We start from the raw sequence: 19,125 nt of genomic DNA, 5'->3' as shown, positions 1-19,125 counted from the left end.
TAGTATAGTCTACACTAACTAATCAAAAATGAATTTAAATTATAGACTAACTTATCCATGCCATTGGTAGAATGTAACACAACAACATGGTCAGCAGTCAAAGATGCATAAATCATTAAAAAATAGTCCTTAGATTTTTTAAAAACACAGAATAAATGAAACTAAATTTTAGTTATAAACCTGAACAGTGCACAACAGTTAATTACAAACATTATGTCCAAATATACTATTCCATTGGTAGCTTTCTTGAAATGTAGCAAGCTTCCTCTTGATTTAAAAATAAACTAAATGTTGCAACACTCTGTAACTCATATTATTCTTTCCAGTGGGACATATTAAAGAATAGTCAATAGAATATGTTTCTCTTCAGATTTACACTTTTAAAAAATAAATATTTATCTCTAACAAACTAGATATCTTGCTTTTCTTATAAATGAGTTAATAAGTAGAAAGAGAAATATCTGAATTAACATTGTATAATAGTGTGTTTTTTAAATATGAGGATATTTTCTGGAACCTGTCTTTTAAATTGAATTTTGATATAATTTTTCTTGGGATGAAAAATGGGTAGGCTTCTCTTTTCATTGAGATATCATGGCTCTTTGTAAAAATTGATCCCTTAAATTATACACAGTGAATCATTTCTCCAATTTTTATTTTGAAAAATAATAGAGACATGAAGTAAAATTATAGAATAGTGGAAAAACTCTAAACAACTCACCTGGATTCACAAGTGATTTAAAAATAATTTACACATTTGTTTGTCTTTCTCTCTCTGTACAATTTTTTTGTCTAAAAGTAAGAAAGTAACTGCAGATACCCTAATACTTCACACCTAAATTTTAATACACTTATGTCCCAATTACAAATACATTGCTCTCAGAACTACAGTAATAGTAAAAACCACATGCTTTATTTCATTTAAAGTATCAGCTATACAGTCCATATGCAAGTTTCCCATTGTTTCCAAAAATGTCTTCTGCAGGTTTTTATTTCCCAATCTGGGTTCCAATTAAGGGTCATGCAACTAATTACAATATCTCATAAATCTCTTTTAATCTCAAAATCTACTGAGGCTTTTTTTTAAATGTCTATGATCTTGACATGTTATTTATATTTTTTACAGTCCAAATTAGTTGAAAGGTTCACAGTTGTACTTTGCCACACAATGTGTATATTTCTGAGTTTTTCTTCTAATAATTAGATTCAGGGTAAAGATTTTGAGCAAGAATACTCTATAGGTGTGTAGCGCTATTCCTATCACATCACATCAGGTAATAAGCAGTGTCTGTTATTTATCATTATTGATGATACTAAATTAGTGAATGAACCTATTTTCTCTAAGCAATCTGTAGAAGATACTCTGAGATTGTGTGACTATCCTTTTTCTCAGTGTGTTTTCTCTCAGAGGATGCTGCCTGAATCTAATATTGCATTGTTGATTTGCTAATTCTGTTTACCTCTCTACATTCCTTAGCTGGTACTTCCTTCAAGAGAACGTTCTTTTTCTCTTCCTATTTTTGTGAGTGCTATTATAGATTCATGAGTTATTTTTCTAATTCAATGGGTAATAATTCAACACTGTTATGTTTTTTATCCTCCAAGTGTCCCAAATGTGGCTAATGAGAATTCCTTCCAGCTGGTTGCTGTGCTTTACCATAACTTCTCTAATGTATTAGCGCTCTTGCCTCGGTTCAACTTATAATTTCCCTACACTAGTCCAGAGGACCCCATTTCTCTAAGAAACAATGGTTAGTTATAGTGGGGAATATTATTTATAAGACTAAACTTGAGTAATAGGTGTGCTCATTGCTACTGCAGAATTAGGTTCTGTTTTCTGCTAAAAATATGAATCATACTTATATCTCTATTTCAAAACAAGGTAAAGGACATATTCTTATTTTCTCTCATTCCATATGTTTTCTGGCTTTCTTTCAGAGTGAGAACTTTAGCTATCAACAATGAGAACATGTTTACTCATTTGTCTTTTATCAATCCATACAAAATAGTTTCAAAATTACAAATATTTCTAAACTAAAGGAAACATTGCATCAAACACATATTTCCTTGGAGACTTTGCTTACTAAAGGTCTATATTCAGGTTACTGAATTCAAAGGTTTTATAAATTAATTATTTGTGTATAATTATATAGAATATTAATAACCAGTTGAGTTAAATTGTTTCTGCTATTTAATTTTAAGGGTTTTTTTTTCATTATTTGTGGTACAAGGTTTGTCTTGACTTACAAATATTTTCATGGTTCAAAAGTTCTGTTTCTCTCTGATAATATTCCTTTAACTCAAGTTAGCTTTGTCTGATGGTGATAGTTACCTACCAGCTTTAGTGAAATTAGTATTTCCATGATAAATATTTTTGGTGATTTCCATTTAACCTATTTGTGCTTTATTTTTAAAGTGCTATGGGCTATATCAAAAACATGACAGTACACCGAAAACACAATTTTACTGTAACTCTGTCAATCTACTAATGTACAAACATTCCAAAACATTTTGTATGTGGATCAAAAATACATCCATATGCAATTCACAAACTTTGTTTGTGAAGTAAAGACCTATCAGGGGGCAATTGATTCTCCTTATTTTACCATAATTCTTTCTTTTCACCCCTGTCCTTCATAATTTTGTGGAAAACTCTTTTCTTTTACCATGGCTTTGCAAAAGGTGTTTTCTGCAGTAACCTATTTTTTCATAATTTGTGAAGAAATATAAATTTTTATAAAACTGCACTGGGAGCTTTGAAATGTCATTATGTTTCACTATTAGAATATTGCCTATCTCTACTAAATTACATTGAAATCTTTAATTACAATATAACTTCTCATTTTTATTTTCAAAATACCTTATTCTAATGCTCATGGGAGGAAAAGTATAGTGCTTGAGGTGATTTGAAAATGTGCTCATTTGAATTCAAACCCGAATGTTGTTGAGAGTCTGCAAAGCCATTCAACTTGTCACCAATTAATCAAAATTTAAATATAACATGCTACTTTTTCTACATTACAGACAATGAGCAACATCTTAAGTCTTCCTAGGGACTAGACATATCTGATTACTTGCAATACAATTTGAGCACAGTAAAAAAATACTAAGATATCAATGTTTCCTACCTTTTAATCATTCAGATTTAACCCAACTATAATAATAATAATAATAATAGAACAACTGCTAAAGAATGGAGAGAAGAAATAATAGTAAATATTTACAATAAAGAGAAAAGGAATGAATTTCTAAAATGAGAAAGACAAGCCAAATAAGCCACATGAGAAACAATAATCTTAAAAGAAATAACACAATCTGTGCCTATTGTAGGTCAGTGACTGTGGTTGGTTAATAGTGTCACCTTGATTGGATTGAAGGACGCAAAGCATTAATTCTGAGTGTGTCTAAGGGGCTGTTGCCAAAGGAGATTAACATTGGAGTCAGTGGGCTGGGGAAGGCAGACCCACCCTTAATCTGGTGGGTACAATCTAATCAGCTGCCAGTGAATTTAAAACAGACAGAAAAACGTGAAAAGGTGAGACTGGCCTAACCTCCCAGCCTTCATCTTTCTCCTGTGTTGGATGCTTTCTGCCTTCAAACATTGGACTCCAAGTTCTTTAGTTTTGAGACTCACACTGGCTCTCCCTGCTCCTCAAGCTTGCATCACGGCCTTGCGATCCTGTAAGTTAATACTTAATAAACTCCCCTTTATATATATAAATCATACACACACACACACACACACATCCTATTAGTTCTGTCTCTCCAGGGAACCTTGACTAATACAGTGACTTACATGGCTTGTTTTTGTATGATACATGAGTACCTGCACACATGGGCAGTGTGTCTAAACTTCTCTTTGGTTATTTGGTTCTGAATAGAAAGTAGATTAATCAACAGAAAAAGATCAATAGCAGACTTCTTTCTATTGGTCTCTTAATTGCAATGCTGTGACTCTTTATCAAATTGTTTTTGTATCCCCACTTTATTATAATTTGGTAAAAGGACCCAACCTGAAAGCAAGAGATGATTACACTCTGGACATTAGAAAGAGATACGCACCCTATGCTAGAGAGATAAGTTGTTGCTAAACACTTCTTCCAAGGCTTCTTAAAGAAGATAAAAAAAAAAAAAAAAAAAAAACAGTTCTATGATGCACACTCTTATTCTCCCAGTCTATATTTTAAAGACTAGAAATCTAGAGTTTGTGCAAGTTAACGTTGAATAAAATCGAAAAGAGTTGGATAGAGCAGTGAGGTTTTAGCCTAGTGCTCCTGGGGAGAATTGGGGATAAGGTGGCTTCTTCGGAAAAAAGAATGTGATATTCAAAGGAAATGCTCAGAGATCTCTACAAAAGGAAAGACTTGCACCCAACTTTTTGGGTGGATGTGCACCAAGTTCCATAAACATTTAGGTACAGTCTGGAACAGCAGTGCGAATGCTGTGAAAGGTGTTTTCAAAGAATGGAACATTTTATTTTCCCCCAGGACATTGAAAGGGACAGGTATGGACATAGAAACTAGTGCTTTTCCTTTCCTGTAGGATCCTGAGGGCAGAACAGTAGCCAGAAGAGGCAGAGGGCAGCAGTCAGACAGACTGAATCCCCTTTGTGGACATATGAAGGATGTGTGGGTCAAATGGACACTATGGAAGACAGACAAGATTGAGCTGTCCTAAAAATAACCAGCCAAGGGGGCAAACTTTTCAAGCAAGAAGATCTTAGTAATTAGGTTCTCTATGCAGGATTTGCAGGAGAGTCGCAAGAGTTCAAATTAAAGAGAAAGAAATGAATCCTATGGGAGACATAGCATGTGAATGTCTGCCTCGAAAAGGTTATTGAAAGCAGAGTAATAATAGCCCCAGTTATAAAGCACTTTGTTTCTTTTCCTCCATTCTAATTTACCTGACATCCATCCTGAAGATTCTACCAGCATGACATGGAAGACATAAAAGAAAGAGTGAAGAAAGGACCACAACCCTTGTCCCTACTGCATGCCCCTTAACTGAGGGGAGAGGAAAAATAATAATGTTATATGATACTTAAGTTTTAAATTCCATATTGAGATTTTTTGTTATTTAGCTTTGATATGTGTTTTAATTCTCAAAGTGAGACTTCTTTTGACTCAAAGTGGCTGGAAATCTGTGAGCTACACATGATATTCCAAAAAGAAGCTGAGACAAGAGATCCTGAATAGCATATTGGAAGACAATAGTTTAAAAAATTTATTCCAGTTCCTCTTTGCATTTAACACATTCAAAATTTATGATAAACTAGTTTTAAAGCAAACAAAAATATACATGCTTGCCTTATTTTGTTTCATTGTAAAATATAAATGTGCATGTTTACCAATCCTTATAAATTCAAGGTTTTCAAAATAACTGGTAGTTTCTACATACAAATTTTAAGTAAACATTTTTAATCAACATATATATATAGGGCAATATTATTTTTGTAGATGTATACATTATGAAATGGCTAGTTAATATGCAGTACCTTACATAATTTTTTGTGGTGAAAACACTTAAAACCTACTCTCAGCAATTTTCCAGTATACAATACATTGTTATTAACTATAGCCACTATGCGGTACAATAGATTTCTTGAACTTATTCATCTCGTGTTCCTGAAATTTTGTACTCTTAAACCAACATCTCCCCCAAATCCCCACCTGCCACCCCCTGGTAGTTCACCATTCTACTCTCTGCTTCTGTGAGTTTCATTGTTTTTGTTCCCACATGTGAGTGAGAACGTGCTGTATTTGCCTTTCTGTGCCTGGATTATTTCACTTAATATAATGTCCTTTAAGTTCATTCATGTAGTCACAAGTGACATTTTTTAAGGCAGAATAATATTCCATTGTGTATGTATATCACATTTTTTCTTTCTTTTTTTTTTTTTTTTAAGGTGGGATAGGTCTTGCTCTGTCACCCAGGCTGGAGTGCAGTGGTACCATCATGGTTCACTGCAGCCTCAACCTCCCAGGCTCAAGGGATCCTCCTGAGTCATATAACTGGTATTTTCTACATACAAATTTTAGAATTTGTATAGTAGTACTTGAAACTGTAGGTACATACCACCATGCTCAGCTAATTTTTACAGTTTTTTTATATAGATGGGTTCTCACTGTGTTGCCTAGGCTGGTCTCGGACTCCTGGCCTCAAGCAATCTCGCAGCTTCAGTCTCCCAAAGTGCTCGGATCACAGGCATGAGTCACTGTACCCAGCCTGTATATCACATTTTCTTTATCCATTTATCCATTGATGGATACTTGGGTTGACTCCATAACTTAACTATTATGAATAATGCCACAGTGAACACAGCAGTGCAGATATGTCTTGGATATACTGATTGCCTTTTCTTTTAGATATATATCAAGCAGTGGGATTGCTGGATCATATTCTGGTTTTGTTACATAATTTTTTAAGGAATTTCCATACTGCTCCCATAATGGCTGAATTAATTTGCATTCCCACCAACAGTGTTCAAGGATTTCCTTTTCTGCACATCCTCACCAACACTTCATCTTTTGGAAAATAGCTATTCTAATAGATATGAGGTGATTCTCATTGTGGTTTTCATTTGCATTTCCCTGATGATTAGTGATAATGAGCATTTTTAATATATCTTTTGGCCACTGTATGTCTTCTTTTAAACAATCTTTGTTCAGGTCCTTTGCTCATTTTTTTAAATGGGTTATTTATTTTCTTGCTATAATGCATTTGAGTTCCTGATATACTTTGGATATTAACCCCTTATCCAAAAATACAGTGGACACATATTTTATCTTATTTTGTAGGTTGCCTGTTTTCTTTATTGATTGTTTCTTTTGCTGTGCAAAATCTTTTCCGTTTGAAAAAATCCCATTTGTTTGTTTTTGCTTTTGTTGCCTGGCTTTTGGGGGTTAAATAAAAAAATTATTGCTCAGACACGTGTTGTTTAGGTTTCCCCTGTGTTTTCTTCTTGTAATTTCAGTTTCAGGTCTTACATTTAAGTCTTTAATCCAATGATTTTTCAACAAAAATGCCAAGAACACACAATGGGGAAAAGAATCTCTCTTCAACATGTGGTATTGAGAAAACTTAATATTCCCATGCAGAAGAGTGACATCAAACCCTTAACTCACTCCATAGATTTTTAAATCATCTCTTTATAACAACATAAAATTTTACCTAAAAAATAGTAGTGTGAATTTTATGTAAGCAAAGCGGGCTTTCTGTTTTATCATTTATTTTGGTTTATTATAAATAAATAAGATGTGATTGTATATGTAATTCAGAATAGACAATATAGGACTCCTAATATATTCTATATTATTAGTATACATTTTCTATCATATTTCATATCTATATATTATACATTAAATATATCCTACATTATATATGACTTGGCATATATTACCTATTATATAGAACATATTTTAAGGCTTTAATATTGTAAATACATAAAGTATATAAAGTTATATTTTTATGTTATGGTTACCAACACAAAACTGGATGTTGGTGATATACACATGTGTATATATGCATGCATATACACACACATATATACATATATATGAATGTAGAGAACTCTATCACAACTAAACATTTACAGAAATAGAAAATCACAAGAAAGAGCAAATTTGAGATGTTGAAAGAAATATCAAGACATGATTTCTAAAAAACATATCACACTATAGAAGAATGAGCAAAAATAAAATTAGAGGTATCATTTTAAAAATTTATCCAATCTTATTTTCTTTCTCTTCCTGAGAAATGTCATTGTTTCTTTGTATTTACTTGAATAAGTGTATGTTTTATTGTTGCTTAACAGTGCAGATTTGTTACATGTTTAGCCTAAATTCATAGACCTTATAAATTCATAGACCACCTTAAATGCATTTAAGAATTTCTATTGTTTCACATACTTCAGTAACACCTATATCAAAGAGACAGCCACAGTAACAAAACATAGAAACCCTGTTTGGATATTTAATCACACTTTTTTTTACAGCTTTGAAGGATCAAGTTAGGCTTATAGTCTTTGAATTTTTGTTGTTGTGGTTGTTTTTTAATTAACCAGGATCACTTTGAAAATAGCACAAATGTGAAATGTACTATTTCCTTGGACACATTAAATAAATTGGTCTATACATCCTCGCTCATTTATATTGATCCACTGTATCTTGCAAAGCATAGGAATTTGAAGTAGCTTATCTTTTTTAAAAAAAAATAGCATGGTTTATTCCTTTAACATTGTTTAAGGAGTCAAAATTAGGATCATTCCAATTTTATACGATGAAAACTAACTCAGAAACAAAATGAACACAAATTATTTTATTTAACTTGGGGAATCAGTGAACAGAATACAGCTAGACCAGAAACATAACATTTTCCTAAAAATCATACATTTTTATTCCATAAACCCAAGTCCAGAACATACAGTATATGCTTTCATGCTTTCAGGTCATCAAATGAGATATGTGTGTGTGTGTGTGTGTGTGTGTGTGTGTGTGTGTGTGTGTATATTTTTTATATCATTTATATATATAACTCATTTATATATATAAAACTCATTTGATGACATATATATATACACTATACATATAAAACTTTTTAAGTTTTTTAAAATGTTAAATATAGAATTGAATATATATATAATATGTATATAAAACTTAAGTTTTTTAAAGTGTTAAATATAAGATTGAATATGGACACCAAGGAAAATCAACAGGCTTAAAAATAATAATAATAAGGGCTAGTACATCAGGACTAGATTAAGTCAAGGAACCACATAACACCTAGAGATTATGTTTTCTACTTTACAAAATGTTAGGATTTACAACTACAACAATACTGTGAGAGTGGTGTCGTTTCACATAAAAAGAGAGTAAAGTGATTCTTTCCCCTTAGTTTAAATTTTTGTAGTCAGTAACATAACCACACAATATAACCAGTTAATAAGAACACTGTTCCCACATTGCAATAACTCTTATGTAAATTATCTAAATTATTAAATAATCAACCAATCCTTATTATATTTCTTAATATTAAGAACCATTCATTTCTAGCAATTTTTGCAGGTTGTCAAGATGTCACTTTTGAACTAAATTATATGTCTTTAATCTTACTCTTACTATTTTAAATTCATATTAATACTGTGCTTGCCTTGGTAATTATACAGTATAATTCACACAAATTCTAATTAACTTTTACCATACTGGAAAGTTTTCACCACCCAAGAAGTGTCTTTTTTCTATTTTCATGACTTCTATGTTAATAGTATCAAATACTACTTCATTCTGTGGAGAGACAACACACATTATTTTGTAAAGCACCATGGATTCCATGTTTAATTTTACATTATGCTCATAAAATTTCAGTCAGATGTGTATAATTATCCTTATTTTAGAAAAAAAGAGTAGAGAAGAAAAATAAGTTGCTTAGAGTTTTGAGCTACAGAAAGTCAGAAATCTCTTTCCAAAGCCCAAGTCAGATCAAAACCTTTGTAATGGATTCAAGTTGTTTATATTACTAGGTTTCAAATGGAATAACTGAGAATCCAGAGCTGGAGACAGTTTGTCTCAGTTCTAAGCTTTACTTTTCACGGTATCTCTTCCTAAACCCTGTTCTTCAACCATCTCAGACTGACAACCATTGCCCGGTGGAGTATGCATTTCCATAGCCCTGATATTTATCTCATGCTATTGTTTCCATTAAAAAGCCATAGAGCCTTCTCCACTCTCTGAAGTCCTACTCACCCATCAAATCTCAGTGCACATTTTCACCTTCCCTTCAACACTTTCTTCTTCCCTCAGTTGTATTTAGACAGTTTTCTATCATGCCTTCCCTGTCGGTATACCCACTGTAGCATAACATTCATTTAATCCTCCTTTATTAAACAGCAAGTAAAATTTACTAGTACAGTATAACATGCTATCAAGTGGGAGCACATCATCACAGGATTTAGCAAAAAGTAGAAACTGGACAAACATTTATTCGAAACAAAGCTTTGTTAATTAGTATCTGCCATGCCAAAACTAGTATTGGTAGTGCACTGACCAGTAAAAATTAAAACATTTCTTGGGAGATTATTTTTTGACAAGCACTACACATGCTAATCACAGGTTCTGCATCACTATTGCTTGTAAGTCCAGCAGAACCATAGCAATCCCCACAAAGTCCCGAATGTTGGGCTGGTGGTTACTCAAGTCAGTTTTGCTTTATAACTTCTTCTCTCAAAACTGCACAGCGCTTAATGCTGGAATCTAGAAGAAAACATGTACATTATTAGGTTCTGCAAATTTGAACATAAGAAAAATTGTTGAGTTGGTGATCAACTCAGGAATAGAGTCACATGGAGCTCACAGGGTAAACAATTATGCATCATAATCTTTTGATTAATGTTACTCAGTATTTTAGAAAACAAGTTATTCAGCTTCAAAAATAGCGTTCTAGTTACCTCAGAGTGACATTTATCTTCTGCCTACCATTGATAAATATACTTGATTTTTTAGAACAGGTTTATGTTTACAGAAAAATTGAGAAGTAGTACAGAGAGTTCCCATTTACCCCATACCCAGTTTCTCCTAATAGTAACATTTTACATTAGTACGAGATATTTGTCATAATTAGTCAGCCAATATTGATGCATTATTATTAACTCTGGTCTAGACTTTATTCACATGTCATTAGTTTTCCCCCTAATGTCCTTTTTTCTGTTAAGAGATCCCATCCAGGACACCACATTAAATTTAATTGCCATCTGTCCTTAGGCTTCTGTTAGCTATGACAGTTTTTCAGACTTTATTTTGATGACCTTGACAGCTTTGAGGAGTAATGGTCAAGAATTTTGTAGGATGTTCCTCTACTGGAATTTGTTTTTTTCATGATTGGATTGGGGTTATAGGTTTGGGGGAAAAGGTCAGAGAAATAAAGTGCCATATTCATCGCATTATGTGAAGAGTGCAAACTAACAACGTGATTTATAACTGTTAATGTTGACCTTTATCACCTGGCTGAGAAGGTGTTTGTCATTTTTCTGAACTGTAAAATTACCCCTTTTCTATCCTGTTTCTGTGCTGGGCTCTGGAAGGAAGTTACTTTGTGCAGCACACATTTAACAAGTGAGGAGCTGTGCTTTCCCTCCTTGAGGATGGAGTACCTACATAAGTTATTTAGAAATATTATTCTGCATGGGAGATTTTAAGTTCTCTCTGTTAATTTGTTCAATAATTTACTGTAAATATATAGTCAGGAATATCCATTTTATATGTTGACTTATACTCTAATACTATTTTATTTATTTTGTTGCTCAAATTATTCTAGCATTGCACTTTGGACATTGGGAGCTCTTTAGTTTGCTCTTGTGCTCCTTTGACATACTCCCAATCAAAGTTGTGTATGTGTGTGTGTGTGTGTCTGTTTAGAATTTTCTAAAAGTACAAAGTACTACAGACACATTTTGTATATTTACTATCACAGCCCTATAATCAGCTATTTCTTGTAGGTCCCATGGGTCATTTTATATTAAAGAATGTTAGCAGAAACTAAGATCTGAGCACTAGGCATGCTCATTGCTACTGATGTGGCATTTTTTACAGGTCCTCTCATTTAAATGGACAGAGAAATCCATATGTGTATACTAACGTGTGTATTTACATTTATCTAAAGTATTTCTCTATGAAACCATCTGTATTAGGTTAAACACATATACTTATAGCTTCAAATTAATTTCATTACCACGTGGATTATTTTAGCCTCCCTTCCTTGCTTATCTGTAAATTCACACTTCAGCCGTGAGAATCCCACCTCCCACCATGTGTCATCCATTTACTTAATTGATCAATTCTATTATCCCCAAAAAGCAGTATCAGAATGAAGCTCTACTCCCGTGGAAAGTAATTTTGTTAACTATGGTACAGGTTTATGTGAATTTCCTTTTGCCTTTTTGGATTTCATTTTTTTCAAAGTTACTTACATCAGTATCTCCCCAGCCTGACCCTTTTCATCGAGGCTGTTTCATACATTTGCAATACACTTAGATTCTCAGGTCTCAAGCTGTATCTTTCCTGGGATTCCTTGACTTCCTAAATGGTTGTTTTATTAATGTTCACTCTTTGTGCCATAAAGGTCTGAGGGTTTTGACACAGGCAAAATGCCATGTATCTACTATTAAAGCATCATTGAGTATAGATTTACTACTGTAAAGACCCCCTATGCTCTACTTTTTACCTCCCCCCTCCCCTTGGTCTCTTGGCAAGCAACTGGTCTTTTTATGGTTTCTATAGTTTGCCTTTTCCAGAATACCATATAGTTGGATCATACAGTATGTGACATTTTCCAGACTGGCTTCTTTCACTTACCAATGTGCATTTAAGATTTATTCGTATCCTTTGGTGACCTGATTAGACGTTTCTTTTTAACATGGAATATTTCATCACTGTTTAAATGCACAAAAGATATATAGGCATGCAATTGCTAAATCATATGAAAAGACTATTTCTAGCTTTGTAAGAAACTGCCAAACTCTTCCAAAGTGACTATACCATTTTAAATTCCTACCAGTAATGAATGAGAGTTCTTGTTGCTCTGCACCATAGCCAGATTTTGGTATTATCAGGGTTTTTTTTGTTTATTTGTTTTGTTTTGTTTTGTTTTAGCCATTCTCATAGGTGTATAGTGGCATCTTATTGTTGTTATAATTTGCAAATTCCTAAGGATATTGTTGTTATAATTTGCAAATTCCTAAGGATAAATGTTGAGCATCTTTTCATATGCTTATTTCCATTCGTATATCTTTCTTGGTAAAGCAGATCTTTTGACCACTTTAAATTAGTTTGTTTTCTTATTGTTGAATTTTAAGCGTTCTTTGTATATTTTGGATACACCCTTCTCTTTTTTTAAATTGTAGGAGTAAAACCATCAAAGCCTTAAAATTATGTTTCAGATTAGAGTCTTGAAATAAGCTCATAATTCACACTACTCACTACTTATAGTAGTAACTTTTCAAATGTTTCTGTAATATATGTGGGACTTTTTCACACATTATCTTTTATTCTTTCTTCTGACAGATTTATGCAGGAAAACAACTGACTAAGTGACTAGGCAATATTTCTTCTGTAGTTCTCTTTCCCAGAAATAAAAATGCTCTACTCTCTGCTGACTTCCTTAGTATTGGTATTGCCTACTCCATCTTCTATTCTTACCTCTTTGGGGAATAGAATGTATTATATATTATATATATTTGAGGCATCTTTAAGTTTTCTATTGTTTTTTCAAAATATAAGAATGTGAACATAATGCTACATAAATATACACATATATATGTAAATTTTAAAAATAATAAAAACCAAGTAAAAGATATAATTATTATAGCTTTAAAGAAAAGCATCATCATAATAATGACATATAATTTTGGAAAATTCCAGAAACTAAAATTGTGAACCCTGTTCTATTTTCTTCATAATTTAATATTTACTTAGCACTACATGCTAGGAATTTTTCTGAACATCTTAGATAGAGCACTGAACAGGGCAAAAAATGTCCATACCCTCATGACACTTACTTACATTCTAGAAGGATATAGACAATAAGAAAATGGATAAATAAGAAAATGTCAGGTAGGGATAAGTGGTATGATAAAAATAAAAGAAAAAATAAATGATAAATACTTGAGGTCATGAATATCCCAATTACCCTCACTGGAGTATGACACATTGTTTGCTTGTATGAAAATATCACATGTATCCCATAAATATGTACAACTACTATGTATCCAAAAAAATTTTTTAAAAAAAGAAAAAAGTGAAAAGAAAAAGAAGGAGTAGCCACTAGTCTCTATTTCCAAATAACAGTAAGTTGCAATTACCTTTATAACTAAAATTATTTATTAACTTAAAAAGCTCTTTGTTTTCATGCTACAGTTTTTGTCTTCTTTTAGCTTGTATGTATCTCAAATCTTAATATACAGAATGCATTGAGTACATATTTGAATCTATTGCTTCTGTATATAAACATGAAATTTTCATGTAAGCCTATATGTGAATATCAGTGTTCTTGTTAGCAGTTACAATTTACATAGATTTTCAGAGAGGATAAGAGTATTAGAAAGTATCCTTCATGTGTAAATGTGTCACATTTTCTGATCTGAGAAATCTACTTTTTATAGCCTTTGAAACAGGAAATAATATCACACAATAATTATATCTATTCGTACCTCTGAAAACTATTGATTTAGAGTTTCATCTATGAAGCAGTGCAGTACAGCTCTGTGGCTTGCATCAAGAACACTCAAGGATTCAGAGGTAAATGTATGCTTGAATGCACTTATAACTGAATCATGTCTCTTGACATAGCCAAATGCATGCGTGAGGCCTGCAAATAGTGCTGGTTTATCACCAGCTGCATGAATCAAATGAATGCCTGCATGATTTTAACAAATGGGTGGTAAAAATACTTGTTAGGAAAAAGTAGCCTGTATCAGGATATTTATACAGAATAAATATATAAGCAAGCAAGTTATGTGTATGTGTGAGAGTGTGTGTGTGTGTGTGTGTGTGTGTGTTTGTGTGTGTGTGTGTGTGTAGCAAATTAGTATGTGAAGTAATTACTACCTGGGAAAATATAGGCCAATCACAAAACAAATGCCATTATGACAGGATACAAAAATATGCTACATAAATTTAGAGGAATGGCACTGCAACATGAATAGGGGCAGATTTATTAAAAAGAAGAAATATTCCTCCAAATACACATTTCTTTCTAGACCTAGTGATAAAGGTCTAATACTTTCAGTAGAATACATTAAAATGCATGAAGGTTTAATCTCTTCTAAGGAGATACCACTGTATTGAAATCAGTAAATGATAAAAATCACACCAGAGGTTTAAAAAACACACTTCTATGATGTGACAAGGTGGAACTGAAAATGTTTAGGTAGAAGCTCAAGTTCCATGAGTTATCTGTCACCATCACATAAAAACTTGGTTACAAAACATAGGTAAATTTGTTTTTAGAGAGTCTCTTAATGATTTAGTTAGTTGACTTTGGCTCTAAAATGCTTGCACAGTGCTATATCGCTTGCCTAAACCTGGATATTGAAAAAAAAATGGCTCTCCCAAGGATTATATATCTGCTTGCTTTAGATATTTCAATCAGGGAACAGAAATCTAGGGTCTTTTATATAGTACAAGGCGGGGTAACAGGTAAGTGCCATATTTCTGCTGAGCAGATCATGCTGATAATTATCCTCGATAATTTGACATTACATGATTTTTTTTAATTTCAAAACCATATCTTTATACAATATTTTATAAGTATTATCAAACTACCATTCTTTGAAGCAGGTAAGATATTTCCTTCATTTTACATATGTGAGTAATCTTTTCTCAAAGAGGTTAAGTGCTTGGCTTCAGATCCAACAACCACTACGTGGTTTACAGATAGACAGGTCTTCTGTTCCCAGGCCCTGTCAGCATGACACCACAGAGCACCCTGTTCTAACAGGGAGTATGGAGGCCCAGGCATTCTCTGCTTCAGCTATTGTCCATTAATCAGATAACAGCATGATTTTAATTGATCTATATAGGAATTAAGATTTGTGAAGAGAGTAATAAAGTCATGGTTTTCTTTATTATTGACATTTTAGGGAATCTCCTAATATAATATCCTTTGTACACCCATTTTTGTTTGTAAAATGTACAACCTAGTACAGCAGAAAACAATGTTAGAATAGAACTGAAGACAACTCTAGCTGGACCAATAACATGCTAAATATTCTTGGGACGTTCTTCAATTGATTTAGCTTCAGCTAAATAGGTATAGAAAAAGGCAAGTTCCAAGATACCATTTGGCTATGAAGTAGTGTAATTAAAAACATAGGAATTACACCCCTGTCAAGATCTTCTAAAATAAAAACCCCAAAACATTAAGGTAAATGCCACAATTCATTAAAATTATTTTTAACTTTAGAAGGATTTCATGATACCAGTCTTCAGTCTTCTTGGGGGTACTGCAAAACTCGAACATTGTACTTTACGTGACTACACCCATGATTAGAATTAACGTGATAAAAATGGTCTTGGGTGAAGGCATGCGGAGTGACCAGAATCCCCTGGCCTGCTTTTACAGTAGCAGGCACACTTCCATTCAAAACATGGTCAGCTTGTTCCTTGGTATAATTATTCCACTGAAAAGGGAGCACTGAAACTGCTGAGGCTTAAGGCCACAGTTTCAAATACTGGTAACTTCTATAGCACAGGTGGGGAAAGGAAGGAAAACAACTAAACTGTTTGCTTTTAGATTGGTTTAAAATTATCTGGAGAATAGCCATTTTACTTAACTAGTTCAGGAAAAATGAAGTCTATTTTTGGGGAGAAGGCAGTGGCAGTGTGCAGGATGGGAGATGTTGGTGTCACAATGCTGCCTAAGAGGAATCTCATCCCACGCTTGGGGACTTGAATTCCTGACCTTAAATAAAAACCACAAATATATGTGCAATCCAAGAAATAGCAATGCACATGCCGTTCAGTGAGGAAAGTGATAATTCATGCCACATAAGGTAAAATATCCAATTGAAAACTATGCCATGTTCTCACATTTTTATAAGAAAAAAAAAAAGACCTGAAATGAATAAAAAGAATGTTGGCCAAAGACTGAATTTATAGCTGTGAAAAGAATGTCACTTTTCCTCATCACTTAAAGAATATCAATATCTTCTCTACTTGATAGACCTTTTCAATGGTACTCTACCGAACAACTATTATTTGAAAATCCCTTTAGAAAATTAGGTCATTTTTTTCTTTCACATCCTCATTCTGGATCCTATAAGACATGTTTTGTAGATAATAGGAAGAGTTCCAAAACTCACACTGACTTTTTATTTAATGTGAGATACATTTGATTTTCTCCTGCTACTTGAAGAGGAGATTTATTCCAACATTCTCTTTGATTCTGAACAAAAGGCAGCCCAGGCTCATTTTTAGAGATAAAAAATATCATTTATACGAGAGCCAACCATCAAATCAGTGAACCACTCCAACACACAAGTGTGGTTTGGGTCACTGTGCAGCTTGCTTCCCCAGGAAGTGTGAAGAGCTGCATTGTGCCCGGGAATTTGGAGACGGAAAAAAGGAAGGACATTCCAGCAAATAGAAATCAGAGGGACTAGATCTTTTGCAAATAACACAGATTTTTTAAGAAAAAAATATGTACTTCAGAAATGTCATGTTCCTTATCTGTATCTGAGACCTAAACTGACTTGAAATCTGAAGACAACATGGTTTGAAATCTGAAGACAACATATAAAAATATATGTTACTGGGATTTTTTGTTGTTTGTTTTAAGAGATGATTTCATGATTTCTCAAGGTCCATTTCTTAGTTTGTTTTGTGCTACTATAATACAATGCCACATATCAGGTAATATAAAGAACAGAAACTTATTTCTTATAGTTCTGGAAGTTCAGAAGTCTAAGATCAAGGTGCCGGCAGGTTGGGTGTCTGGTGAGAGTCCAGTCTCTGCTTTCCAGGTGCTGCCTTGAACATTGCATCCTCAGTATGGGAAGGATGCTGTGTCCTCACAGGGCAGAAGGTGCAAAAGGAAAAGCGATAAACTCTTTCCAGCACGCCCCTTTATAAAGGTATCTAATTCCACTCAGGTAGGCTCTACCCTCACGACTTAATCACCTCCTGAGGACCCCACCTCCTAATACCATCACTAGGGTCACTAAGTTTCTTTCTTTTTCTTTCTTTTTTTGTGAGACAAAATTTTACTGTTGCCCAGGCTGAATGAAGTGCAGTAGCACCATCTCAGCTCACTGCAACCTCCACCTCCCAGGTTCAAGCAGTTCTCATGCCTCAGCCTCCCTAGTAGCTGGGATTACAGGCGCACACCACCACACTTGGCTAATTTTTGTATTTTTACTAGAAACAGGGTTTTGCCATGTTGGCCAGGCTGGTCTCAAACTCCTGACCTCAGGTGATCCACCCACCTCGGCCTCCCAAAGTGCTGAGATTACAGGCATGAGCCACCGTACCCAGCTGTCCACTGAGATTCAACATCTGAATTTAGGAAGGGACATATTTAAACCATAGCAGTCCGTGTTTTAGTGACATCACTGTAATAATGTAACTATTAGTTACATATTTAGAAGCAACTCATGTAGCTTTATATAAGATAATTTTAAAAAAAGGATCTGGTGACATACAGGAAATGCATGATAAAAAGCCTGTAATATTTATATTTATATATGATATATATCATATTTTAATTTTGCGTGCCTTTGTTTTAATGGGAAGAAAATAAATATTACCTATTTGTGAAATGCAAGTCCAAAATTTACTTGAAAAATATAATGCTAGAACTCTAAATTTATTATAATGAGAGAATACAAAAAATACTGGATCACATTTGTTTTAATGAGATTGGGACTTGAGGAAGAAAAGTCTGGCACAAAGATTTACTTTTCCTAGATAACGTTTCAACAAACACTCATCAAATTTCATACAAAATCATATTTTCAGTTCACTTTTATAACTCTCTAGTGTTGTTCTGTCTTTCAATAAGAGGTAATTGGAAACGGCACTATGCATTTTACAAATGTTTTCCCTTGGATTTCTGAAAAGGTGACTTTTTCAAAAAGTAAAAGCCAAAGCATCTCTAAGTCAGAAATCTCATATAATTGAAGCCTCCAGCTGCATGCATTTTTAATACCACAGACAACATAGTAATTGACATATGTGATTCTGGATCACACTTCAGATTTTAAATTATTTTAGTCTGCCGAAATGTGTTTAAGTGCGCTAACCAGATATACTTTCAGTAATTCGGCTTTTAATGACTATCCTTCACTTCAGAGCTTTGATGTTAAAATAGTCTAAGAAATAATGTAATTTCCCCACATGCTGGTTGGGTTATAGTCAGATGTTTCTTAAATATTTCATGTAAGAACTCTCCCTGACCCCTACCACTGTGAAAATGTGAGGAGATTTTACTTAAAATAATTTTATATCTTGTAGTTCACTAAATTAACTGGAGTGATCAGGACCTCAACCAAAATTTATAGCTGAACCTAAAATAAGATCAAAGCAATAAATCAAAAGGATATAGCAGATGTAAAAATACAAATTACAAGGATAAGTTCAG

At 33.3% G+C, this 19,125-nt stretch overlaps 1 protein-coding gene across 1 annotated transcript in view; it reads right to left on the bottom strand.

Annotated features, from left to right (window-relative positions):
• Positions 1-9,973: 9,973 nt before the first annotated feature.
• The window catches only part of LOC129035255 (uncharacterized), a 255,681-nt gene continuing 246,529 nt past the window's right edge, over positions 9,974-19,125 (bottom strand). Inside the window, exon 6 of the mRNA XM_054485516.1 lies at positions 9,974-10,247. Within this exon, the coding sequence (XP_054341491.1) occupies positions 10,218-10,247 (30 nt within the window). The 3' untranslated portion in view covers positions 9,974-10,217. The remainder of the gene's footprint in view (positions 10,248-19,125) is intronic.

Source organism: Pongo pygmaeus, chromosome 3, assembly GCF_028885625.2.
Source record: "Pongo pygmaeus isolate AG05252 chromosome 3, NHGRI_mPonPyg2-v2.0_pri, whole genome shotgun sequence".
NCBI lineage: Eukaryota > Metazoa > Chordata > Mammalia > Primates > Hominidae > Pongo > Pongo pygmaeus.
Note: the sequence above shows the minus strand (reverse complement) of the source record. Positions and strands in the feature narration are given on the sequence as shown.